This window comes from Erpetoichthys calabaricus, chromosome 11 (genome assembly GCF_900747795.2).
Source record: "Erpetoichthys calabaricus chromosome 11, fErpCal1.3, whole genome shotgun sequence".
Classification (NCBI taxonomy): domain Eukaryota; kingdom Metazoa; phylum Chordata; class Cladistia; order Polypteriformes; family Polypteridae; genus Erpetoichthys; species Erpetoichthys calabaricus.
In genome coordinates this window covers 140,465,859-140,491,751 of record NC_041404.2, presented here as the reverse complement: position 1 = coordinate 140,491,751, position 25,893 = coordinate 140,465,859, and the positions used below count along the sequence as shown (strand labels likewise).

Genomic DNA, 25,893 nt, shown 5'->3' with positions numbered 1-25,893 from the left:
GTGTACACAAATGGAGAGAGCATCAGTAACGGAGCATGTTGTCGAAAGGGAAGTTTTAAACAGGCCGAGATTGTGGATCTTTTGTAAAATAAATGTTGTCGAAAATAAATTTAGCTTGTAAATCACAGGTCGTTGTTTGCTAATTTATTAGTATTCTCATATAAATACATATTTTTATGATATATTAAAATAACAGAGAAAAAAAAAAGTCAAAAAACGCTTACAAGAATGAATTGCTGCCTGAGTTTCGCCAGGTCAGTGTGTGTCCAGACGGGCCAGCTTGTCTCCGGTAAGACGTCCCGGGACGTTCTGAAGCTCAGACCAGGGCAGAGGTTGAAGCCTCGGTAAGACTCTCAGCCAGTTAAAGAAGATGGTAAACAGGCACCCACCACCACCACCACCCACCGGCCGCCAGCTGTTGATTGCCGAGAAACGCGAGTTGGAGCTCATGACAGTCAAGTCCGTGTGACACACCTTCCGGGCGGAGGACATCTTTGTAACACGGCAGACGCAGCAGGACTCCTTTGGGTAGGCAGGATGGCAGCAGTCCTTCCCCTCAGTCCCTCCAACGATGGCCACACTGCGGATTGCAGCATTTATAGAAAGTAGTCATGGGCTCATCTGCAGATCTTGTCTGAATCTGCATGAAGTATGCACGGGCGTGTTCACATTTAGGACACGTCTCTGAAAGCAGAAAAGTGAGAGCATAGAGGGAGTTAGTGGTGGTGGTGGGGGGGGGGGGTCCTCATCAACATTAATGTCACCCTTTTTCAGATATCAGCGCCACACACCCCTTTACAGTGACCTCATGGCCCTCTATGGTGGCCTATACCTGGTCCAGCCACTTGGGTCCCCAACAATAAGGGTCCTGTGAGTCGGATCACCCTTGGGTAATTGCGCCACATGGCCGTAGTGCCATAACTGGCGCTCCCTCACAGTGCAGGTCATGTGCCCCATTCGGGACTCCGTGAGCAACACAAAGTCAAACCAGCGGGACCCAAGGATTCTCAGAAGAGACCAAAGGAGTCCAGGCTTCATCTCAGGTCACTGGATAACGTCCATGTCTCACAAACAGGAAGCACCAGGACTCTAAAGACTTGGACGTTATATATTACCAGTAATAATAATAATACATTTTTTTTTATATAGCACCTTTCCAATGCTCAAGCCACCTATCAGTATTACTATCATTCCCAAAAATAACAAAAACCTTCAAATGTCTGCTTAGCCTGGGCCTTTAGTTACGCGCCTCTTCAACTATCAGATGCTCGAACAAGGAAGAGGTGGCAAGAGTCTCAGGAAGGTTACCTGGAGTGGAGTCAACGTTTTCCCAGGCGGCAGCTCCTCCCAGAACATCGTCCACCTCCTTCAGCTTTGGATACTTCCTGCTGGTGACCTGCAGAGTTAAAAAACAAACATGAAATAAATAAAACAGCTCATACGTGGCACCCTGGTCTGGTGGCGTCTCACTGCTGTCTCAAAGGCTCAAGGACTTGTGTTGGACTCCTGGCCTGATCAGCATGTGGAATTTGCACGTGACTTCACTCCAGTTACACTAAAAACACACCTGTCAGGTGCACCGGTGTCTGTGAATTGCCCTGTAAGACCGAGAGTCCATTTGGCCGGTGATGGCCTGTCCAGGGATGGTGGCTCCTGCTCCACTCCCTGGGACTCAGTTCAAAGTACACAATATGGCAGGGCAGACACTTCACTTGGCGCCTGGACGTTTACAAGAAAGTGCTGTGCCCTTCATAGTTATGTGAACGAGGGGTGGCTCACCAACACCTGGGCGGGCGCCAGTGGTGTAGCTCAAGTTTGTGCCACTCAGGGTGGGGCGGGGCTTCAATTTGCCGCCCTGCAACAAATATGAATATGTTAACTTATTTAAATTGAAAATTAAAATGACGTATAGAGAAAGATTAAGATACATCTCTATATATAATCTTCATTTGGATCTTGATCTTTGTTTGTCCGCGAATGAATTACAAGAAGAAGCACTAGATGGCAGTAGAGAGACAGCTAAAACATGGGCATTGCATTAAGAATCTCCTCCAGGCTTATACTACTGAAGACTGTAGTACTGCAGTCACACCTCAAAACACAGACATTCAAACTAAACAAATTGTTGTGCTTTAAATTAACTAATCTTTATATATAATCTTCATTTGGATCTTGATCTTTGTTTGTCCGCGAATTCCACGCATGCATAGACCACCTTCCAGTTTAGTACGTTGTTGTTACTCACAGACGTCAACAATGTGCCGGAATAACGAAAGGGGTGGTGGACAGTGTTACGCTGGTTAGCTCCTGAGGCCTGGTTAGAGAATGAGATTGCCGAAGATAAAAGGTACGTGCCTACGTAACATATGAATGAAAGAAAGACAGTGGGTAAAATGAATGATGACATAACGGCACGTTCTGGAAATTATTATTGTTACGTTGTAGCCGGCGAGTGCTGCGCGTCTCACAGTTGTACCGTGGCTTGCTCACATGTCAGTGAAGTGATCCCTATTTATGCTTTAAAGAGCCTGGATACCTATGTGTCACCCTTTAATAACCATTGCTCCGTGTATATCGCCTTACTCTTTGGATTGCCACAAAGCAACCTGTGAGATTGGAGAAAGGTTGAGAAGAGATCGTGAGAGGAAACGACAGCGTCGTGAAAACGAGACGGACTGTGAACGGAGAGAAGCAGAAATGCTCCTACACCACCACATAATTACTATTCGGACAGTGATTCCGAGTAGGCCGTTTCTATCGAATCAATGTCCAAGGGTTTTGTTTTGTAATTTTGTTTCCCTTATAAAAAATCAATGCTGTGCGACGAAGGGCCCAGTTCACGACTGGCAGCCGCGTTTAAACAGGGAGCCCTTCACAGACAACTTTAACACGCGCAACGTAGTTGGGCGCACATGGCTAGTTTTGCATATATTTATTCATATACAGTAATCCCTCGCTATATCGCGCTTCGACTTTCGTGGCTTCACTTTATCGCAGATTTTATATGTAAGCATATCTAAATATATAACGCAGATTTCTGTGAACAATGGGTCTTTTAATTTCTGGTACATGCTTCCTCAGTTGGTTTGCCCAATTGATTTCATACAAGGGACGCTATTGGCGGCTGGCTGAGAAGCTACCCAATCAGAGCACACAGTTAAGTTCCTGTGTGCTGATTGGCTCAGCGACGGAGCGCCGAATTCGATTCCGCTGCATTAACCAGGAAGTCTCGTCTCGCTCATTCAGCATCAACGTGTTTCGCTGTGTAAAGAGTTAACTTTTGTGCTCTTTTGTGTTTATCTTTGTGCGTAGTCGGGCCCTTTGTTATGTCTCCAAAACGATCTGCTCCTGCTACTGCTTCAGGGGCCGTGCCCAAGTGCCAACGATTGCTGAAAAGGTAAAAGGTTTGGATAGAGCTACACCGCTGTAGGACGCCATTACAGCATCAATGAGTCCACGATTCTTTTTATTTAAAAAGGAGGAAAAGAAAATAAGATCTACGGCCGCAGTGTCCTTTAAGCAGGGCGCAAAACGAGTTGCAAGTGGATGTGATAAGGCGGTACTGTAGTCTGGATGGAATCTGCTTTAGGGATTTGGATTGAAGACCAACGGCGGTGCTGCACAGTCACCTGAAGAGGCTCCTTTAGAAGAGCTGTAACGCTGTCCTTTGTTGTGCAGTAAAATTAAACTCATCGTTATCGGGCAAGTCGTCATGTCATTGTTGGTGAGTAACCAGAATTAATTATCTACGTACAGTACTTATTACATGTACATAGTTTAGTGTCACTGTACACACATTTTACTGCATACAATTTTTCTTGCATTGTACGTATTTATTGCTGGTGGCCTGTCTGTCGTAATGGCTGTAACATATGTGATATCGGAGACACTCGATATCTTTAAAATAATATTTAGGTTTTACTGTATATAAACTGTGTTTACATCCGTAATTTCAACGAATCTTACCTAATATCTAAGAGAATACAAACGGTTTATGCTGTATAATTGTGTGGGAAATGTTTATAATAGTGTGGGAGAGTTTATAAGGGCTTAAAATATATAAAAAGAACCATATGAACATATGGTTTCTACTTTGCGGATTTTCACCTTTCGCGGGGGGTTCTGGAACGCAACCCCCGCGATGGAGGAGGGATTACTGTACTTGATCCTGGTGATTTCAGTGTCTTGTATATCTGTAGTACTAGGGTGTTGTACCGTGTTAGCCATTATGAATGTAGAGGAAAGCCAAGCAAAATGACACCTTTTATTGGCTAACTAAAAAGATTACAATATGCAAGCTTTCGAGGCAACTCAGGCCCCTTCTTGTCCTAGAGTGTGTATATAAACACAGGGAACTCCAGTTTCTGTATTACATCTCGCCTGAAGAAGGGGCCTGAGTTGCCTGGAAAGCTTGCATGTTGTAATCTTTTCATATAACTTTCCGGAATGGCCGCTGCTTCTGATCAGATGTCAAAGTGTATTCTCATGGAGTTTTCCCCTGAAAATCTTGGTGCGTGGCGAGTGATGAACATGGTGAGCGATTTCATCAGGACATTTTTTTGAAATGGAAAAATAATACCAAGGCAAGGGGAGTCCCAGAATGGTTGTGGACTACTGCTGGACCCTTAACAGCAGAAAATGCTACTCTACCTTTTAGGTGAGACGCTCGCAGCATCTGCATATACAGTGTAAATAGACATTTATCATAAATTTTAAATTGTGTGACAGAGAAAGTCTGATGCGATCAAAGGTCTCCAGTTCCGGTCCTGGAGCACTACTGCAGCTGCAGGTTTTTCATTCTAACCCTTTTCTTAATTAGTGACCAGTTTTTGCTTTTTTTAATTTGAACTAACTTGTTTAAAATTTACTGGGGTGAGCTGGCGCCCTGCCCGGGGTTTGTTTCCTGCCTTGCGCCCTGTGTTGGCTGGGATTGGCTCCAGCAGACCCCCTGTGACCCTGTAGTTGGATAATGGATGGATGTTTAAAATTTAGTCCTCTGAATTGCTTTCATGTTTCTCCTTAAATGGCACCCATACACAAATGGGATGTGAAGTGAGCCAACTAACGACCAGCGAAGTCAGTCATCTGTCATCCATCAATTTTACCTCAACCAGTTTGTTAATTAGAAGCCGATTCTGGTTATAAATTACACCCGTTATTTAATTTCACGGCTTCTTCGTGCTCTCATTCTGCCAAAGCAGTCATTTCCAAAACTTTCGATTTTCTTTCTTCTTCAAGCAACATCACAATATTCCACGGACCTGAGCAGATCAACATTACCAAGCCTTTCACCTCTCTTTATTTTCAGATATTATATGATAGACACGAGTTTGCTGGTCATGTGTTGGCTCGTTTTGTACCTCATTACTGTCTGGCTGCAAATTAAGGAAAAAAATGACATAATGAAGGGGTCCGAGTCTTAAATAACAAGCCAATTAAAACTTGGGCAAAAAAGTCAATTAGCAACAAAACAGGTCGCTAATTATGAAAAGGGTTAGAATGAAAACCTGCAACCACAGCCCGAGGACCGGAGTTGGAGAACCCTGGATTAGATATCCGAATTTAACACGAAAGATAATGTAAGAGTCACCTATATTGAGTCATGCGACAAAAAAGTTACATTTTGTTACTAAAAAAATCAAATAAATGTTTGCAGGAATACATAAAATACACATTTTAGGTATAGCAAAACTGGATGAGCGGTTTACAAAGGGGATAGACGGGCGGTCATCTGTATAATAACACAACGCAGCCACGCAAATCAAGTGCAGCAAAGTTCGCGCAGACCTTAAAGACGATTGGCTAAATGCAATGCAGCCAACCAATGAGCTCCCAAGGCTGCGCCAGATTTCAGTTTATACGAACTCTGATAAACAGTTCGAAAACAAATGTTCGCCAGCTCAAACGTTTAAACAACTTAACAAATAATCCTCCCTCCCTGTTTGTCTTTCTCGGACATACACGTACCTTTCTTGTAACGTTATGTATATAAGGGCAGGTGTTGCAGGCAAACCGGTAACACTTCTGGCCCTCTTCCACGATCAGTACGTTCCCGCAGGTCGGACAGAACAGCAGCATCTTATTTCTCCTGAAGCGCTCGACAGTTTGGGCGCCTTCTCCGCCTCGGAGGATCCGAGTAGATGATGCTGTCGTTCACACGCTCTCCGCTTGTAGCGTGGGGTCCTCAGGGTGGAGCTCGTGCGGAAACACTGATGGACGATAAACACGGAGATTAGCAGCTTTCCAGTGACTTGTGTCGGTCAACGTGTTTTAACAATATGATCCTATTTATTTTAACCGTATACTTGATTTTAATATAGTGACGTCTGGTGCGTTATTTGGAAACAATTAAAAAAAACACAACTTTCATCTTTTCCTGCCGGTCCGGAAGTGATTATTTGACCCTTGGATGTCAAAGCCGCTTAAAGCGCGAGTGCGCGTGCGTGCTCAATTGGATGCGCGTTTGTAATGAAACTTGCAGTTACAGTGGAACCCCCCCGTTTTGGAAAAGTGCACGCGAATCCTTGTCGGCGCAAAGAAGACCTTATAAAGAGGGGTAAGCTTTTACAAAATAGTTACTTTGAAACTTACTGAAGGACACGCAGTGGATGGCACCTAAACCTCCTTTTTAAGGAATTTAGCGTCGTTTGCACTCGTGTCTATTCCACACACCGTTAATTGTCGTAATGCAATTCAGTGGTGTTTAATTCCACTCCCAGGGGGTCCACTATGGCTGTAGATTTTTGTCCCGACCAATTTCTGCGTATAATTGAACCTCTGCTTTAATTAAGTAAGCGGTTATTAATTGGGTTCTATATTCTGTATAAATACAGAGATGCCAAACCTGCATTTTTGATTGGAATGCAGCAAACCTTTATACATTTTCTGCGGGGATAAAGGCACTTTTTAAAATCGTTTAAGACTTATTATCGGCATGCTTTTCATTCTGTTTTTCCTGGTGTTCTTGATACTACAGCCTTAATAAGCTTGCTACTGGGTGTGACCCTGAGTCAACTGTAACCGCTTAGCACAGGGGTCCTCAGTCACAGTCCTGGAGGTCCGCAGTGGCGGCAGGTTTTCCTTCCAGCTAATTTCCTAATTTAAAAGACTGGCCTTGTGGACAATGAAACTTGGGATTTAACTGTTTGGCTTGTTGTTAGTGCTTTCGTTCATCCAAGTGAAACTTTAATTGCACTGTAGAGTTTCCTTCAGTGAGAACATTATCATTGTGTTTGGTGGAGCAGAACAGATTTAAACTTAACACTCCTTCCAGTTCCCTTCTCGTTTATTTTTAAACATTTTTTTTTTTTAACACCGAGCTCTATTTTGTTTTATAGTTCTTGAGCCCCTGTAAAGGATACATTTCCTTGTGGGACAAATAAAAGTTCCATCTAACCCAGGGGTCCTCAATCACAGTCCAGGAGGGCAGCGGTGGCTGCAGGTTTTTGTTCTAACCCGGTTTCTTTAAATAGAAAGCAATTCTTGCCAATATTTTAATGTCATGGCTTGTTAGTGCTTTAACTCTGCTATGTCAGGTAATTCTCGCATCCTAGATTTTCTTCCCCTTTCTAAGGATATCATCCAAATGATTTGAAGGCTTAAATGGCTGAGTAATTCTTAGCCCTTCCCTTTCCTTCCAAGTATTTAATTAAACCCAATAATGCATGATAAATACACACAGGTGTAAATGGTAAGTTAAATGGAGAAATGCTGGTCTCTTTTGTCATTGTTTTTGCTAATTAGGAGCAATTAAAAACCAAGAATACAGCTGTTTAAGACTAAAATAAGCAATACGGGTTCAAAATCTTAATGAGCAAGACCTCTAAAGTGAAGCAGAACTGTTACTTGAACGATAAGGGCTTCTTATTAAGCAATTGGGTTGGAGCAAAAACCTGCAGCCACTGCGACCCTCCAGGACTGTGATTGAGGACCCCTGATCTAACCTAAGGAACAGTACTGAACACTATTGATTTTTAAAAATTCAGTCCTGGGGATGATGGATGACTTCCTAACATCCATCCATACATACATTATCCAACCCGCTATATCCTAACTACAGTGTCACGGTTTCTGCTGGAGCCAATCCCAGCCAACACAGGGCACAAGGCAGGAACAAATCCCCGGGCAGGGTGCCAGCCCACCGCAAAGCGCACACACACCAATCAGACACTAGGGACAATTTAGGATCGCCAATGCACCTGACCTACATGTCTTTGGACTGTGGGAGGAAACCCACACAGACATGGGGAGAACATGAAAACTCCACACAGGGCGAACCTGGGCCTCCTTACAAGAAGTGATAGCGCTCCTGCCTCATAACAATTAAGTTATTAGGTGCCAGTCTCTGCAGTTAATTAGACCATACATATTGTATTTATTTTTCAGTATTCACTACAAGTGTGGATTTTATTTTTCTGAAATAGTTGTTTTTGATGGCATTAGACATTATAGGCCTGGATGTAGCAATATGATCTTTAATATTACACATCCTTCACTGTTTATTTTTTAAAACTGGCTTTTAATTATCAAAACAGTTAAAATGACCAATATCTATTTGAGAACATTTCTAATCTGACTGAAGTTTTTCAAGTTAGAAATTAGTACATTAAATCCCAGTTATTTAAAATAAATTTTAGCATTAAGATCACAGGGTCACTGATGGAAACAGGGCAGACTTTGCCCAAATGCCAGAAGGTTTATCTTCATATGAAGGACCACAGACACGTGGAGTAAGTGACCAGGTATTGTAGAGAACAGGAGTTGGGGGACCTTCAAATTTCAACTTTTTTTTTTTTTTTTTTTTTTTTTGTGGCCAGTATAGGTGTGTAGCGGTCCGGTGCCGCTAAGATTCACACCGTCAAAATGACGGGGATTTATTTATTTTTATAGAGGAGCCCAGGGGCACTCCCAGCCTTGGTCAGACTCGCTCACGCTCACAGAGACAAAATTAAGCACACTGGGAACTAACAACAATTAAAGAATATAACGACATTAAATAATACCAGCCCAGTACCCCTACGGCGATATTACATTAAACACAACTCCACACAGCAAAGTCCATGGAATAGCACACCGGATGTAATGAGATATGAGCAGAGAGTAAGTCCAGAGATCTGTATGTTATAAGGGAAAGAAAAACCAGTCCTACCGGTAGACAATGTAAGGGTGAAGACGGATGGATGGTTCAGGAGCGCTCCTGTACTTGTGGGAAAGCCGTAAATCCACAATCTGTCCTCGGCACACGGGTAGACAGACGATCCAGACCCCAACAACGAATACAGTCCAGGACACAGTGACTACATACGGCTTAATTGACGGAAGGCAGTCCGACAGGTAAACGAAACACAAAATACAACAACAAAACACTTTTTGTTTTCTCTTTCGGACACCTGCCCTCCTTTTAAACCCCTCTGACCACCTTTGACCCCAACAGCCCCTGCAGGGACTGCTGGGAGATGCAGTTTTAACCACTAGTAACGCTGCTACAGGTGAATAGGATAGGCAAGCTTGCTGGGCAAAGAAAAGCCCACTCGGGCACAGATGCCACGTTCAAATGCCTCCCAGGCAGTGCCAGGGTTGGCCATTATATTTCATGTGCTGCTTCTGGGACAGGCACTTCATCCAACCAGATTAGCAAGTTAGATGCGAATAAGGGACACTTGAATTCAAAAGAACAGTTTATTAATAATTTAAACAGAAAACAAATATTTGAATGCACTTCATCAATCATTTTCACAAATTATTTTAACATAATGCTTGTTGTCAGTCTGCATGGGCCCCATTTAAATGTTCTTGTTTATATTTAAATTCTTTTTAATCACAGCTATTGATGGCAGAAGCTGAACAAGGAGATCTTTTGGTGGTGAAAGAAGAGTGTTGTCAGGATGACCGGATTGAGCAAGAAGACGAAGAGGAGATGACCCACGCTGATGTGCTGGACATCTTTGAAGAAGGCCTTGCGAGGTTGGTCCAAGACCCTCTGCTATGTGATCTGCCCATTCAGGTTTGTCGATGCAGTTTGTGTTCTTCACTGGGGTGGAGAGGGGGTCCTTGGAAAAAGTGCATGTGTGTTTTAGTTGTTACATTTTTATAAGTGATGCATTAAATTTAAATAAGAGGTTGACAGACGAGATTAGGCATGAGCCCTTGTGGACTGTGATGTTTGCTGATGACATTGTGATCTGTAGGGATTAGTAGGGAGCATGTTGAGGAGACCCTGGAGAGGTGGAAATATGAGAGGAATGAAGGTCAGTAGGACCACCAAGACAGAATACATGTGTGTGAATGAGAGGGAGGTCAGTAGAATGGTGAGGATGAGCGCGGAGTAGAGTTGGCAAAGGTGGATGAGTTTAAATACTTGGGATCAACAGTACAGAGTAATGGAGTGTGGAAGAGAAGTGAAGAAGAGAGTGCAGGCAGGGTGGAGTGAGTGGAGAAGAGTGTCAGGAGTGATTTGTGACAGACGGGTATCAGTAAGAGTGAAAGGGAAGGTCTACAGGATGGTAGTGAGACCAGCTGTGTTACATGGGCTGGAGACGGTGGCACAGGAGACAGAGCTGGAGGTGGCAGAGTTAAAGATGCTAAGATTTACATTGGGTGTGACGAGGATGGACAGGATTAGAAATTAGGACATTAGAGGGTCGGCTTAAGTTGGGAGACAAAGTCAGAGGTGAGATTGCGTTGGTTTGGACATGTGCAGAGGAGAGATGAGGGGTATAATGAGCGAAGGGTGCTAAGGATAAAGGTGACGGGTAAAAGGAGGAGAGGAAGGTTTATGGATTTGGTGAGAGAGGACATGCAGGTGATGGGGGTAACGGCAAGATGACGAGGGCAAGAAGAGATGGAAAGAGATGATCTGCTGTGGCAACCCCGAATGGGAGCAGCTGTAAGAAGAAGAAAAGATTGGCAATAAAGAGAACTTACTAAAGCACAAATACATTTTTTGCATGTATAGGTTATTCACCGGGACTCTTCAGTCAGTCAAATTATTATTTTCAGACTGAGCTTGTAAAAAGTATTCACCCCCTAGGAAGTTTTAACATATCCACTGTGAGTCAATATTGTAGAATAATATATGATTTGACTTTTTTGACACTGATTAGCAGAAAGTCTATTTAATGTTATCTTACTCCTGATTTTGTTCTTTTCCATGCTCCATTGGAATTTTAAAACTATTAATGGAAATGTGTGGAAGTGTGTTTCTTAGCACACACAGTTGTCAGCCTCCTAGCCAGTGGGTCTGATTCTGTGCTGTATTTCCTTGACAGGTTACCTTAGAAGAAATTAACTCACAGATTGCCTTAGAGTATGGACAGGCAATTACAGTCCGAGTCTGCAAAGCTGATGGAGAAGTTATGCGTAAGTGGCACCACAAACATTACGGCTGGGACATTACTGCCTCTTTAATGTGGCGATGTGTAGCAGATCTGAATCTGGGGGCAGCAACAATACACTGACTTATCTGTTGTAAATGACAATAAATTCTTTGAATTCTTGCAAAGTAAATTTTTTGATATTTTGCCACCCAATTAATATATTGTCCCATTTTCTTCCTTTAGCAATTGTAGTGGTGCAGAATGCCACAGTTCTGGATCTGAAGAAGGCAATCCGGCGGTACGTGGAACTGAAACAGCAGCGGGAGGGAGGCATCCAGTGTATCGGCTGGTAAGGCAGTGGACTGGGGGTCTCTCGTGCCTCCAATGACAGTGGGGAGCGGTGTTGGCTGATTCTTGTTTAGATTTGTTACAACTAATCAACTGAATCCCCCCTCAATTCTGTTTATACAGCACTCAGTTTTTATACTAATATATATATATATATATATATATATATATATATATATATATATATATATATATATATATATATATATATATATATATAAAATAGTTTATTGTAGTTTTAAAAAAAAAAAAAAAAAAAAATTATTAAATACCAGTAACGGTGCACTGCATGATAACGTGCAGTGAATCCACCTGACTTGAGCATTCCTAGTTCTCATCCTCTCTCTGTAAGTTTACCATTCGTTTGCTCAGAGGTTGATGGGTGTATTATCGTAGTATTTCACTCTACTTACCCGTTACCTGTTTTCCCTCAAGGGTAAGTGTACTCAAGTTCATTATCGGGTTGGTCTACTGTTGCGCTTTAAGATGAACACACACATACACAGATATACGAATACACACAGACCCTAATCACAACAGTGCCCCATGAATGACACACAAATGCTGATTAACCTCTAGCACTTTAAACCACACAAGTGCTTTAGGAATAACACAGCCTGTCACTCGGCACTTCAAGAGACTTCCTTACTTATCGGCACGAACAACATACGATGTTTTAATGATATCTCAGACCTAAATATTACTTTTGGTCTACAAGAATACATTTAAACATACAAAGACTCCGCACTCTTGACTATCGGCCATTTATCAGCCAAGAATACCTGCTTTACTATATAATAGTCTTTAGAAAAAGCTTACAAAAAAAGTTACAGATGACAAGGATGCTAAATCTAACGCCTCCCTGGGACATTCAGTCGATATTCATGATGCTTTTCTGATGACCAGTGACATCTTCATCCGTTCTTCTTCCTCCCTCCTTCCTTACGTCCTTACTTCCCTACTCACTCCTCAGACGAGGCATATTTATTCTAAAATTGTACCGGGGGTTTTGCAAAATGTGATTGATATTCTGATTGGCTGGCTGTCAATATGAAGAATTAATTTACCGTCCGTTTTCACAAGCAATAGCACCTTTTATGTTCTCTGAGATATCGGCAGATCTTCCTTTCCCAGGCTGTAAAATAATTAGATGTCCATCCACATCCCGAGACATGGCTCGGTCTTCCTTTCCCAGGTTATAAAGTAGTTGAGCCACCAGCATGTCGTCTTTTCTATGTTGGAACAGCTGTTTTAAAAGTGAGATATAACTGGGGGGAAAAAATAACATGCATTGATTTGTCCTGAATGTAGTTCATCTGTTGTCTTGAACAAAATATAATGGAAATATAAACCAAAATGTACAGATTTTGTACCCCCACAACAATGTGCTTGCTGCTTCTTGAGCCGCTCTTTTCTCTACCCTAGCGGCCCACTTCTTCTCTTCTTTTGTCGGCATCTGTTTGCTTTTAAAACTGTAAGTCATTGTTTGTGTTGCAATTACTTGGTACGTTTTCCTTAATTTTTCACTTAAGCTGGTACTTAAGTCTTCAATCTGCCTCAAGAATGCTTTAAGATGTGAAGAGGTAGGGGAAGTGACGGCGAAAGTGGTAGGAATGAGAATGGCTCCTGTATGCATGCACCGCATGGTTGCTGCCGAGTTGATTCTACAGTAAAATAAAAATAAGGAAATAACCCGTGGAAATCAATCATCAGCCTGAAAGCGGATTGTAGAGGTCATGTAGTATTTGTGTACCAAATTTCAGATCAATAACTCAAACAGTTTGTGAGCTACAGGTGATTCAGAATCCTGCACAGACAAACGAACAGCCACGGTAGTGTAATAAATGAGCAAGTAATAGAGTGAGCTTGAATGTAAGGTGTTTTAAATTTTTTGGGAGTGGGGGGACAATTTTCATTATTTCAATAAATATCCCTGCAACCCTTTAGACTTACTTACTTAATACATGATTTCTAGATGGCCCTGCATGGAGGCCTTCTGGGAATTCTTCCACTAATTTAAGGGCTTGGAATCAGTATGAGGAAGTTAAATGTCTTTGCCTTCTCATTCAGAATGTGGCCTTAAACCTGACCATCTTGGCTCAGGCCATGACAATTTTTATAATTTACTTGTCCCTTATTAAAAATGACGTAGTTAGTGTTGGGTTACTTTATCATGTATTTGCAAATGGTAAAAAAAAGAATTGGTAAGAATATATATGACTGCATGGAGCAACAGAAAAGTTCAAGCAAATTATAGAAAACAACTAGATCTAAATCCGTTAATTCCCGCGTGAAAAGCGGACAGACAATGCACTTGGAGCACGATATTTTTAAAACCGTTTCTTAGCGAGCACCTATGGGCTAGGGCTAACCTACATTCCAAATTTCAAGTCCGTGGTATTTGACTTTTAGATCTCCTCTCTCTATATAAATGGATATATAAATAAATCTTCTGAATGGTTCCTCTTAAATCTAATAAGCAAGAAGGGCTCTCTGTCCCGATGTTAGTCACAATGCAATCTCCAAGTGAGAGGAAAAGTACTGTAAATATCCAAAAGCTATACTTTTGGTGATTTTAATAAAAAAAAAAAAAAGTGTGAACGTGATTTGAAAAATTTAAAAAAACAAAAAAAAAAAAAAACGCAAAACAGTAAATTCTAATTTAAATTGAAAAAAATATATATCAAGGTTGTGGGAAATGTGGCAACACTGTCACGTCATCTACAAGTAATCAGCTATTCTAACCAGAATCTGAAAGGCAGAGGGCCTTTTCATTCCACATATAGCTGTGATTTCCAATAAACTCCATTTCCTTTTCAAATGACTTCAATTTACGGTACATCTTGTATTTGCAATGTCCATAAATAAAGTGCAAGGACAATCGGTTAAAGTTAACTGCCGTTTACCTCAAAGATCTGTTCGTCGCCTATTCCAGGGTAGGATCAGGAAAGAATTAAAACCGTTCTTTTTCGCGAGTGCAGCATTTCTAAATCTCCTCCTTATTAGAGCAGTAGCGCTCTTAACTGAACAGCCTGAGCATCTCTGTGTAACCTTAGACACTCTGCTCCCATTCCGGTCACTCTGTGTAAAAAAGGTTTTCAGATATGGATGTACCACCTTTTATTTTAAAGGCATTGACTATCTTTCCTTTTTATGAGACCCACTTTATTATTTCTTTATTTTTTTTTTAAACAAATGTTTATACCAGTGTTGCAATGGTTACAGTAAATAGTAGCAGTAGCCACACCCATCATTTGCTCTTTGTGGTATCATTTGTGGCATGAAATTGTATTTCTTGCATTTACAATCTAGTAAATGATGTGTGACTGGAAGGGATGCCTTAAAACCCCCTAACACCAGTGCATAGGCACAGTCCCAGGTTCAAATGGCCATTTATTTTTAGGAAAACGCCTTACGCAGGCTTCTTCCAATGCACAATCAACAATGCAGTCCCTTTTATGTTCTTCCTCTCCCAACTGCAACTCCAAGAGTGAGATGAGACGGCTCCTTTTTATGCTGGACCCAGGAGTACCTTCAGTACCAGAACATTGTAATGCAGCCCTGTGGGCGTCCAAACTGCGAGCCCAGTCACCAGTCATATTGGGGGAACAACTGTACTCCACAGGCAATCTGCCTCTGTTTTCTTATTTATACTAGGGGGCTCTGCCCCCTGCTTGCTTTGCTCGCCAACCCCTGGTCTTGGGTAACCCGAAATAGATTTGAAAGAGATTATTTATCTCCGTCAGTTGTGGTCTTTCGTTTTGAACCCGTGCCTGCTTTGCTTCCGCAGTTTCAGATGTGCATTGTAGGCGCCTGCGTTCATTGATCTTATCCAGGTGGGCTCGTGTTTGTATCGTAGAGCTGTATTGTGTTTGAATTTGGTGTAAAGCGTTCAGCGGTTTGTACAGTCCCAAGCAGCACGTTATTCCTAACTTCACTCCGCTGTAGTGTCACTCACAATATGGCGGTGACGCCTGCGCCTTTCGTACTATCTTTGTGGACCTGTGGGGCCTCCGTAGCCTCTCACGTTTGACTCTGGGGTGCAGTGCAGAATCCTCTTTTTTTGTGTGGTTTTGTCGTTAGTGGTAGCAATGGGCGCGTTGTTGCTTCATTTCTCATTCACGTTAGTTGAGCTCTTTCGTTCTTGGGCCGTGACTCCTTCGTTCGCGGTGGATACGACTTCGCTTGCGGTTTGAGACGCGCGCCTGCGCAGTATGTCTCTCATGGTCCCATCGCCGTGTCCCTGCATCCATATCTGGTTTATTCTCGGTTAGTAATGTGGATTTTTGTCTCGACTGGGAAAGGGCATAGGAATCCTTCTGGTCAGGATGTTCATCCATCTGGCTGTTCTTCCATAATGGCCTCCCAGCTGGGTAATGGACCATTCTCCTTCCCAGCTGGGATGTCCGTCCATCCATTACATGTATCACGGTTGTCTCATTAGAATCTTGGTGTGTGTGTATATATAAGAGAGTCCTTTCCTTTTGAAATATGTTACATTTCACTTTCCAGTGACCATAATGGTTTTTGGTCTCATTTGGGAGTCTTGGCTAGAGCATCTTTTAAATGAGGGCATGAATTTTTAAAAACTTAAACCAGCAAAGTACCACTGCTGAACTCATGAGGCATTAAGATGCTTGTCTCCTCGTCACTGACTTGAAAGGAGACGTGACCATTATGGCATCTCTTAAATGTGGCCAGAAATCTTTTTTTCTTTTCCATTTCAAGTGTGTGTTTCTGCACTTTTCAAGAAATGGAGATCATAATAGAACACTGTTAAGGCCTTGCTGACATCACTGATGCTTTTGTTTTTTGCATATTTTCCAGGAAGTATGTGTGGCGGACTTTTCATCTTGTTTTCCAGGGAGAGAAGCTTGAAGATGACAAGATGAAACTGAAAGAGTGAGTAATTGTTCACCTGTGTGTTCGGCAGTCTCTGAAGAGAAGAAGACGGTTCAATAAACGGGCAGCTTAGGCCAAATGAAGGTGCATGAAATCCAGGTTGAAAATCCTTGTGTACGCCACAAACATTTTGGGATCTCTTTACAAAAAAGAAAAACCAGTAAACATCTTACTGTTGTAATTGCTGAAAATTGAAATATACTTTTGACTCGGAGACAGTTTGATTATAATCCTACACCTCATCAAGAAGGTAGATTACGGGCCACTGTTCAGTGTTTTACATTATGGTAGACTCCTGCGCAGAGATGTTAGCCTTTTCCAGTGAGCTCTTCCTGCCTTTAGCTGCTACTTATGGGTTTGTTTTTTTTAGCATTGTGCCCTTACAGGCCCCTTCTTGATTACATTTTGCCTGAAGAAGGGGCCTGAGTTTGCCTCGAAATCTTGCATATTGTAATCTTTTTAGTTAGCCAATAAAAGGTGTCATTTTGCTTGGCCTTTCTTTAGGCCCCTTCTAGAAAGAGTAGCCACAGCACTAAATCTGTTTATCCACAGTTAGACAAAGGGAGAACTAATGAATATCCACATTTGTCAAAATTACTTTGTAACCCTTTCCAACTTTATGCAGTTCAATAATTCTTGATCATGGGTCTGCTTCCTGTGAATTGCAGACATAAAATGTTACTTTTTTTTATTAATAGGTCAACATAGTTCTAAGCCACGCCTCCACTTTCATTTCATTGGTTTGACACCAAGTTTGCTACCTCCAGAGCCTTTGAAGTCATTAGCTAAGGCAGGGGTCCCCAACCCCCGGTCCGTGGCCCACTACCGGTCCGCAGCCGTCTGACAGCCGGGCCGCGAGAGAACTGCCGGCAACGGCGACCCACTCAGACTTTTCAGAACGTTTGGCGGGTGGGGCTTTGCAGCGGCGCAGAGAGAGGAGAGAGACTATTACAACAAAGTATTGTTACGGTCCCGACAGTTTCCCCATATGACACGAGTCTATAGAAATCGCGTTACTATGAAGTACATTCAGCAGATGCTTTTGTGGTCGCAGCTCAGTTGTGCACGTTTGCACAACGATCCCCAAACATTGTAAAAAAATCTTTCTTCGAACTTTCCTTGTACTGTTTTTATTTTTTATTTATTTTTTTTGCTGTTTTTGTTTTCTGTGGTTTTCAGTGATACCTTTTGCTTATTGCTTGTCAACATTTGAAAAACATCCATTGGAATTTAACTCATTGTCACCCTCCTATAGAAACGGCAGGCACGAAAAAAAGATAGTGTTTAATGTTTGTGATGTGCAATCTGTTGGAATGGCAAATGTAAAGCATATGTCTTTGTTATATGCAAAAAAAGAAGAAAAATCTCAGATTGCAACCGTATGCAAACTGCTTAATAACTTTAATAATAGAAATGTTCTGTAAATTGTGTATAAAACTGCCCCCAAGACAACTGGTCCGTGGAAAAATTTGCATCTAATAAGGTGGTCCTTGCTGTGAAAGGTTGGGGACCACTGAGCTAAGGGGTTTACATACTATGAATATCTGAGTGATCAATATTTACCAGAACATTCAATAATTTGTGTTTTATTAGTTAAAACATATTGTGTTTGTCAGTCCGTCGGTAATTAGAAAAGAAAACCCCGGTCATGCAAAATAAACGGACATCTGAAAACGACACAGCAGGCCTGGGCAGGTGACATTCCGAGTCTTGCGGCCCTTGGGGGGGAATTGGTCTTCGGGACGGCTTGCATAATCGTGTCCTCACCAGCCCAACGGCGGAAACGGTTACTTGTACTGGGAGGAGAGCTCAGAATGGACAGGGTGGCAGGTTGGACTGGAGTCCTGTTGGAGGGGACGTCCGTCTAGAGCAGGGGTCCTGGAGGGCTGCAGTGGCTGCAGGTTTTCATTCCAATCCAGTTGCTTCATTAGAAACCAATCCTTGCTAATCTCGGACCTTATTTAACTTCATGGCTTGTTGCTCTGCAATGTGAGGCTCTTCTATCGGAGGATATCCTACAAATGATTTGAAGCCTAAAAAAGATCATTTTCAGTCTGTCACCTTTTCTATTCATCCATCCATTGTCCAACCCGCTATATCCTAACTACATGGTCACGGGGGGGGTCTGCTGGAGCCAATCCCAGCCAACACAGGGCTCAAGGCAGGAACCAACCCACTGCAGTATTGTTTGTTCATTTTTGTAATTTTAGATGACGATCAGACCATATTTTACGGCAAATTTATATGTAAATGTGGTTCATTCCAAAGAGCTGACATACTTTTTCTTTTAGGTATATGAGGTCAATACTGTGAAGTACAGAGATTCTTTCTTGCATGTAATAAGGAACTTGCAACATTTAGGTTACTACTGTGCAAATATTTTAGGCTAATTTTAACAATCTCTCATTATATTAAAAAAACTTGGGGAAGAGAGATGAGACGCGACTTTTTCAGAGACACTTTCACATCCCGTGAGACAAGACATTGTCTACTGTCTTATTTCCAGCCCCAGGCGTGGTTCAATCTCTTGGCACAAAGTACAATGTCGTAAAGAATTCAACAACGCTGGCATGATACATGTGCAATGCAGGTTAGAGATAATGGATGTATGGAAATTCAAAAGTCCAAAAAAAAATTATAGTGAAGATCGCATTCGTGCAAACGGAAATTACTTGGTGAAACAGAATAAAGAAATTGAATATATTGTTCAGACTTAAACTTTTAAGTCGGAGACTTCTAGGTCATCTATTGCGTGTTGCCAGTCTACCCAATGAAGAGGTGTATCAGTGAGAATTGGTGAAAGTGAAATCCCATGAGAGAGAATTTCAAGCCCCGTAATATAAGAGCTTCTGCAAAGAGATTTGGAAAAAGTCCCACCCACATAACCAGGCACACGGGTCAATCATTTTCTCATTTGTGTGAATGCTGTTGTCAGACACAGTTCTTGTAGAGAGGGAAACGACATTCACTCACGGACAGTTATATGCTGCATTGTCACGATGCAAGTCCAAACACGGAATCAAAATTCAATGCGATCTGACAAAAAAGGTAAGAGGAAAAGATTGTTCGGCTTTAAAGGTTAAGTCGGAGACTTGTAGATTGTCTAATTCGTGTTGCCATCAGGGAAAATGAGTATTTCTACCCAATGACGAGGCCCATCCGCGAGAATTAAAAGATGTGTTTGGTGAAAGTGAAATCCACATATGCGAGTGACAGAGACGTGAAGTTGCTGGCGTGTATCGCGAGGTGGCAAGCAAAGCCCCCTAGTTTTAATTAAAAATAAAAGGGGGGGAAAAAAATGATTATTATTCAGCAGAAAAACACCACTGCAGCTCCTTCTTACCAACGCCATTATAGTGCCTCAGTGGGACTGCGGGCTGCTCTTTATCGTTAGTTAGGTCAGAAGGATTTATTTATTTTAGCTTTCTCTCCTTTGTCGTTCTGGTGTTTGTTTGAGAGGTGGATGGTGGTGTATTTTTAATATTTACTTATCAAGCCGCTGTTTAAAAGCCACTGGGGATAAATGCTGTTCACCTGTTTGTCAAAAGTTGTGTGTTTGTGCAGTGATTTGAATTTATTTTGCTGTGGTTTATGAATGTCTAAATAAACTTTAAACATACAGTACATTTTTCTTTTGTGAAAATTCATCCTGTGAAGCCTGAATCGATTATGAATTGGATTGTGAGCGAAGTGTATTGCCTAATGGTCAAATTATATTTAGGCCGATCAGACTGGAAACACATTAGGTGTGTAAATTCATTGTGTTTGACCAATAATGAGCTCAGTCTAAAATGTCTTCCACAGCTATGGGGTCAAAAACCGAGATGAAATTACTTTTCTGAAAAAGCTGAGGAAAAAGTGAACATTGGTGAGTTGTCTTGTATTATTCCCTCCTCCACACCTCTCGGAGCAGGTTGTGTGTCTAGTAGTCCTGCGTCTAACTTTATGATGTCCAGTTTGTTCCTTTTTTTTGGATGTTATCACTTGTCCTTTTTATAATTCTCTATTCCTCTTCAACTCCCTAGATTCTTGCCTCCATCCTCTACTGCAGTGGATTCCATGACCCCTGATGACTGTTGCGTTTTTAATCATGGAGACCTTTATCTGCTGCTCAGTGCATTTTGGGATGGAAAGTCGGCGACACCTCCTCGCAGACCCTCACTTTTTAGGACCTCGATCCTTTTGGGGAAATAATACAAAACATTTGCAGATGATCGATAATTCAAAAGAAATGTGCACCCTTGTGTGAGTTTGGAGGGCCTTTTAGTTCCCAAACTCCCAAACTTCCCATCTGGCCATTCAGCACATTAACCTTCTATTGACTTGATGTGACTGAGCAGACCACCGTACAGCCTTAGAATTTGCATTCCCATGTCAAGTAGCGAGCGGTCAGTCTGGTATCTTCCTGTCCGAGGTGAAGAGTTTCACTTCACCGTTCAGTGATTATCAGGACTCTGATGTCCCTTCCATTGACATCACCAACAGTCCTCTCTGAACTTGGACACCCTTCCACGCTGAAGAGCTACTGTACGCAGTTCACGGTTTTAGAAACCTTTTATTTTCAATCAACATTTGTGTTTCAGAAATTTGGTTTGGTTACCACAAGGATGCAGCCATTTGAAAGGGGAGGAGATTTAAAACCTGGTAGTGTGAATTGTGTTGCTCTGCAGGGTTGACGTTGTCGGCTGTAGAGTCCTTTTTCCAGTGCTGTCGTTTTTGTCTTCCCGTTCAATTCCTGTGGATTCTTGTTTTTTTTTTTGTGTCCTGGATTATCTCCTGTTGATGGGCATGGACTGTCTGTTTTGGATTCCGTGTCGACCTTTTGAAGAAAGGAGCGCTCCATCATTCGTCGTCATCACGAAATACCGGTAGGACTGTCTTTCCACTTGCATCCAGCACGCTGGTCTCTGGACTGTCGGCCTCCATTTGATGCATCGGTTGCCATTTTCATGGACGACTTCGTGTGTGGTTTTTGTTAGTGATTTGTTATTGAGTTCGCATTTTATTGTGTATTGTTGTAAAGGGAATTGGGGTGGGATCATTTAGTTTGTGTAGTTATATTTTGTTTTATTGTTTTAATACTGTCTTGAATTTCTGTGTTATTACCGGTTGCTTGCTTTTGTCTGTGAACGGAGTGTGTGAGAGTCGGGCCAAGGCCGGGTGCGTTCCGGATATCCCCACCAAAAAAATAAATAAATCCTAGTCAAAGGCAGTGTGAATCTTTTTTTTTAGCTGGGTTTTTTAGTCCGCCACAGATTTTGCTGAGCCAGGTAAGGAGTCCGTCATTGAGGATGAAGGTCAACGTCAACTTAGCAGTCCACAGCGTAACTTCTCGTAGGAAGTAATGAAGACAAAGTAAACCATAACCTCAAGGAGGGACACCAAGCTTTTGGTTTATGGAGCCATTTGTGTTACTAGAGAACTGTATAGCCGCAGACAGACGTGAGAACGACAGTAGGTGCCGTTCTTATTGCACTTTTTTGCATTGTGCGCTAACACACTTAAAAGTAGAGACGAGGCCCTAAGCATGGATTAGATTTTCACAATCCCAGCTACCAAGCTCGGCCATTTGTGTCGGAGCACAAACTGGGTTATCAACGTTTGCTTCAAACTTGAGGGGGATTCTGTCAGGCACTGCCTCCAAGAGTGTCTCGGGATCCCTTGTCAGACATTTTATCAAGTTCCTCTTTAGGCTGACTATTCAATCCTCCAGTAGTCTTTGGCGTATCTAGTCCTGTGCTTGGCTCGGCAATTCTAAATGCGGAGCTCCTGCGTACCATACTTGGTCTGCCTGTGTGAATGAGTCCATAACTGTGTACACAGAGACAGTGACATTAAACTTTAATATTTATAACAAAACTTATAACGGAGACATCGGGACTCGGGTGATTTATATGAACCCCAAAAATAAAAAAGCAAATGAAGAAAATGGTCCTTCTTGAAAGTTGATGAGCACAAAGTCCAACAGGGGGACTTTAGGGCTGTAGTTTTGTCACTACCCACTCTGTGCCCTTCTTCTTTCCTGTTTGGGATCACCACAGCAGATCGTCTTGTTCCATATCTTTCTGTCCTCGTCAAACTTGCTCGGACACACCCATCACCTGCATGTCCTTTCACCACATCCATAAACCTTCTGTTAGACCTTCCTCTTCTCCTCTATCCTTATCACCCTTCTCTCAATATACCCAGCATCTCTCCTCTACCCATGTCCAAACCAACACAATCTTGTCTCTCTGACTTTGTCTCCAAACTTGAGCTGACCCTCTAATGTCCTCATTTCTAATCCTATCCATCCTCGTCACACCCAATGCAAATCTTAACATCTTTAACTCCGCGTCCAGCTCTGTCTTCAGTGCCACCATCACCAGCCTATGTAACATAGCTGGTCTCACTACCATCCTGTAGACCTTCCCTGTCACTCTTGCTGATACCCATCTGTCACGAGTCACTCCTGACACTCTTCTCCACCCATTCCACCCTGCCTGCACGCTCTTCTTCACTTCTCTTCCACAATCCCCGTTACCCCAAGTACTTGATCCCAAGTATTTAAACTCCTCCACCTTCACCAACTCTACTCCCCTCATCCTCACCATTCCACTGACCTCCCTCTCATTCACACACATGTATTCTGTCCTGGTGGTCCTACTGACCTCCTCCTTCCTCTCCTCTCTAGAGCAGATCTCCACCTCTCCGGGGTCTCCTCACCCTGCTGACTACTCACTACGGATGCGGGTATTTCCATTAGAAATGAAAAGTGAATGTGGCCGCCCATCTAGCGGGGAGCGGCTCACCTCAATGGTAAGATTACGGCCCATACTCTTTAGTGCTTAAACACGAGAATACGGGAGTTGAAGTGACCTCTCGAGGGAAATGTGAGTCAGTAATGGAAGTTGCACAAAATGTTTCTCTGTTAAGGCTGATGAGTTTGACAAAATTAGCAAATGCTTTTCGGTGGGAGGCGTTCAACTTTCAGACATTTGTACAGCACGCTGTCTTTGGGATATCTCAAAGGAAATTTGTCGAGTTCAATTTTCATTAAGTGTAAGTGTGTCAATTTTCAACAAAATCGTTCGGTGTGGTTTCTTGCCAACAGGCAGACAGACATGTCATTGGGGGGGGGGGGGGGTGGTTTTGGACATTATTTAAAAAAAAAAAAAAAAAAAGGAAGAGGGTCCGCCAAAGTGATAATCCTATGCCCAGAACACCAGTGTTGTGCATGAACGAGTTCTAAAGAGCGCCTTCATTGAACGAGCGCATGTTTCTAAGAACAACTTTTATTTCTATAGCACATTTTCATACAAATGGAGCTCAAAGTGCTTTATGTGATGAAGAAAGAGAGAGGGGGAAAAAAAGACTAAGAATTAAAATAAGAGAACACTAACCTAATAAGAGTAAAGTCCGATGGCAAGGGAGGACAGAAAAAACAATCTGCAGGGGTCTGAGGCCACGAGACCACCCAGCCCCCTCTAGGCATTCTGCCCAACATCAATGACCTCAATCAGTCCTCATGGTATTCCGGGTTCTCGTGGAAGGACTTGCTGATGATGGTCATGTGGACCTCTGGCCTTTAATCCATCAGTGGAGGGACATCACGGTGCACTGATCAGGTGGTGGTGGCGCAGATCACCACAGAAAACCGGAAAAAGAACAGCAGAGAGAGTAGGGGTTAGTATGGATTTTGGAAACACCATGAATAATAATAATTTAATTGAATATACAGATCATCAGGATTAAAAAACTGATAACTCATTACTGTAACATGACTTTCTCGTAGCTTCGTTTTAGTTTAAAGTGCTCCACCGTATCAGCCTGGTGAATTTCTAGAAGTCAGCTATTCCAGATTTGAGGTGCCTAACAGCAGAAGGCCGCCCGCCTCACCACTTCTTTTAAGTTTATCTCTTGGAATTCTAAGCAGACCCTTATCTGAAGAACTAAGGTTACGATTTGGAATGTAAGGTGACAGACATTCTGAAATATAAGATGGAGTGAGATGATTGAAGGCTTTGTAAACCATCCGCAGGATTTTAAAGTTAATTCTGAATGACACCGGTAACCAGTGTAGTGACACTAAGACTGGGGTGATGTGCTCGGATTTTCTTTTCCTAGTTAAGATTCTAGCAGCTCCATTCTGCACTCGTTGCAATCGATTGATGTCTTTTTTGGGTGGTCCCGAGAGGAGTGCGTTACAGTAGTCTAGTCGACTGAAAACCAAAGCGTGAACTAATTTGTCAGCATCTTTCAATGTTATAAGAGGTCTAATTTTTGTGTTAAGTGAAAAAATGCTGTTCTAGTGATCTGATTTAATATGGGATTTAAAATTCAGGTCACAGTCAAGTTACCCCTAAATTCTTTACCTCCAACTTGACTTTTAAACCTAATACATCAAATTTATTTCTAATAACCTCATTATATCCATTATTGCCAATCACTAAAATTTCAGTTTTCACTTTATTTAGCTTGAGAAAATGACTACTCATCCATTCAAGTAAGACATTGTGTTAGTGAAACAACAGAGTCAACGGTGAACTTAACAAGTGAAGAACTTGAACGTGAGCGAGTTCAGTTCTATGTGACATTCTGGATCTGGTTTGGCTCCAGATTAAACATTTTGACTTACCCTGTAATGTAGGGGTGGAGCCGAATACGGTATTTGGATAAGCACAAATAGTGGATTTTTATGAATATTCGTACAAATTTTTTGTTATTTATTTGTATTTGGGGGGAATAACGTCTAATCAAATCGGCCCTGTCTGTCTACCTGCTTGTGCTTAAACTGCAACCCTGTTGACACGAGCACGCAGTGAATCTCCGCTATCGCTTTTGGGGAAAACGTTGGACTTTGCGAGGCCACTTTATATTTTTCCCCATTGGACATGCAATATGTGACGTGAGTTTTGACTGGCAGTGTAATAAGTTGCTTCGCCTACACACTGTCTCCACAGTCGTCATTTGTGTCACGCAGTTGGAAACGGAGCAGTCATTTATGTGAATACTTGCATCTATTTAATTTCTTTTTTGACCGGAAGGATATTAGCATATACAGTAATCCCTCCTCCATCGCGGGGGTTGCGTTCCAGAGCTACCCGCGAAATAAGAAAATCCGCGAAGTAGAAACCATATGTTTATATGGTTATTTTTATATTGTCATGCTTGGGTCACAGATTTGCGCAGAAACACAGGAGGTTGTAGAGAGACAGGAACGTTATTCAAACACTGCAAACAAACATTTGTCTCTTTTTCAAAAGTTTAAACTGTGCTCCATGACAAGACAGAGATGACGGTTCCGTCTCACAATTAAAAGAATGCAAACATATCTTCCTCTTCAAAG

The 25,893-nt window shown here is 42.2% G+C and overlaps 2 protein-coding genes across 2 annotated transcripts; one reads left to right on the top strand and one right to left on the bottom strand.

Moving 5' to 3' along the window:
- Positions 1-215: 215 nt before the first annotated feature.
- Positions 216-6,377, bottom strand: polr3k (polymerase (RNA) III (DNA directed) polypeptide K). The gene is made up of 3 exons (XM_028814121.2): positions 5,968-6,377; positions 1,309-1,396; positions 216-684 (listed from the first exon to the last, which is right to left on the bottom strand). The coding sequence occupies exons 1-3, from the start codon at positions 6,076-6,078 to the stop codon at positions 557-559; spliced, it is 327 nt and encodes a 108-aa protein (XP_028669954.1). The 5' UTR covers positions 6,079-6,377; the 3' UTR covers positions 216-556.
- A 42-nt stretch (positions 6,378-6,419) lies between these two features.
- Positions 6,420-21,767, top strand: snrnp25 (small nuclear ribonucleoprotein 25). Its single transcript, XM_028814119.2, has 7 exons — positions 6,420-6,556; positions 9,824-10,003; positions 11,268-11,358; positions 11,559-11,664; positions 16,491-16,565; positions 20,370-20,433; positions 20,591-21,767. The coding sequence occupies exons 2-6, from the start codon at positions 9,830-9,832 to the stop codon at positions 20,425-20,427; spliced, it is 504 nt and encodes a 167-aa protein (XP_028669952.1). The 5' UTR covers positions 6,420-6,556; positions 9,824-9,829; the 3' UTR covers positions 20,428-20,433; positions 20,591-21,767.
- The last annotated feature ends 4,126 nt before the right edge of the window (positions 21,768-25,893 follow it).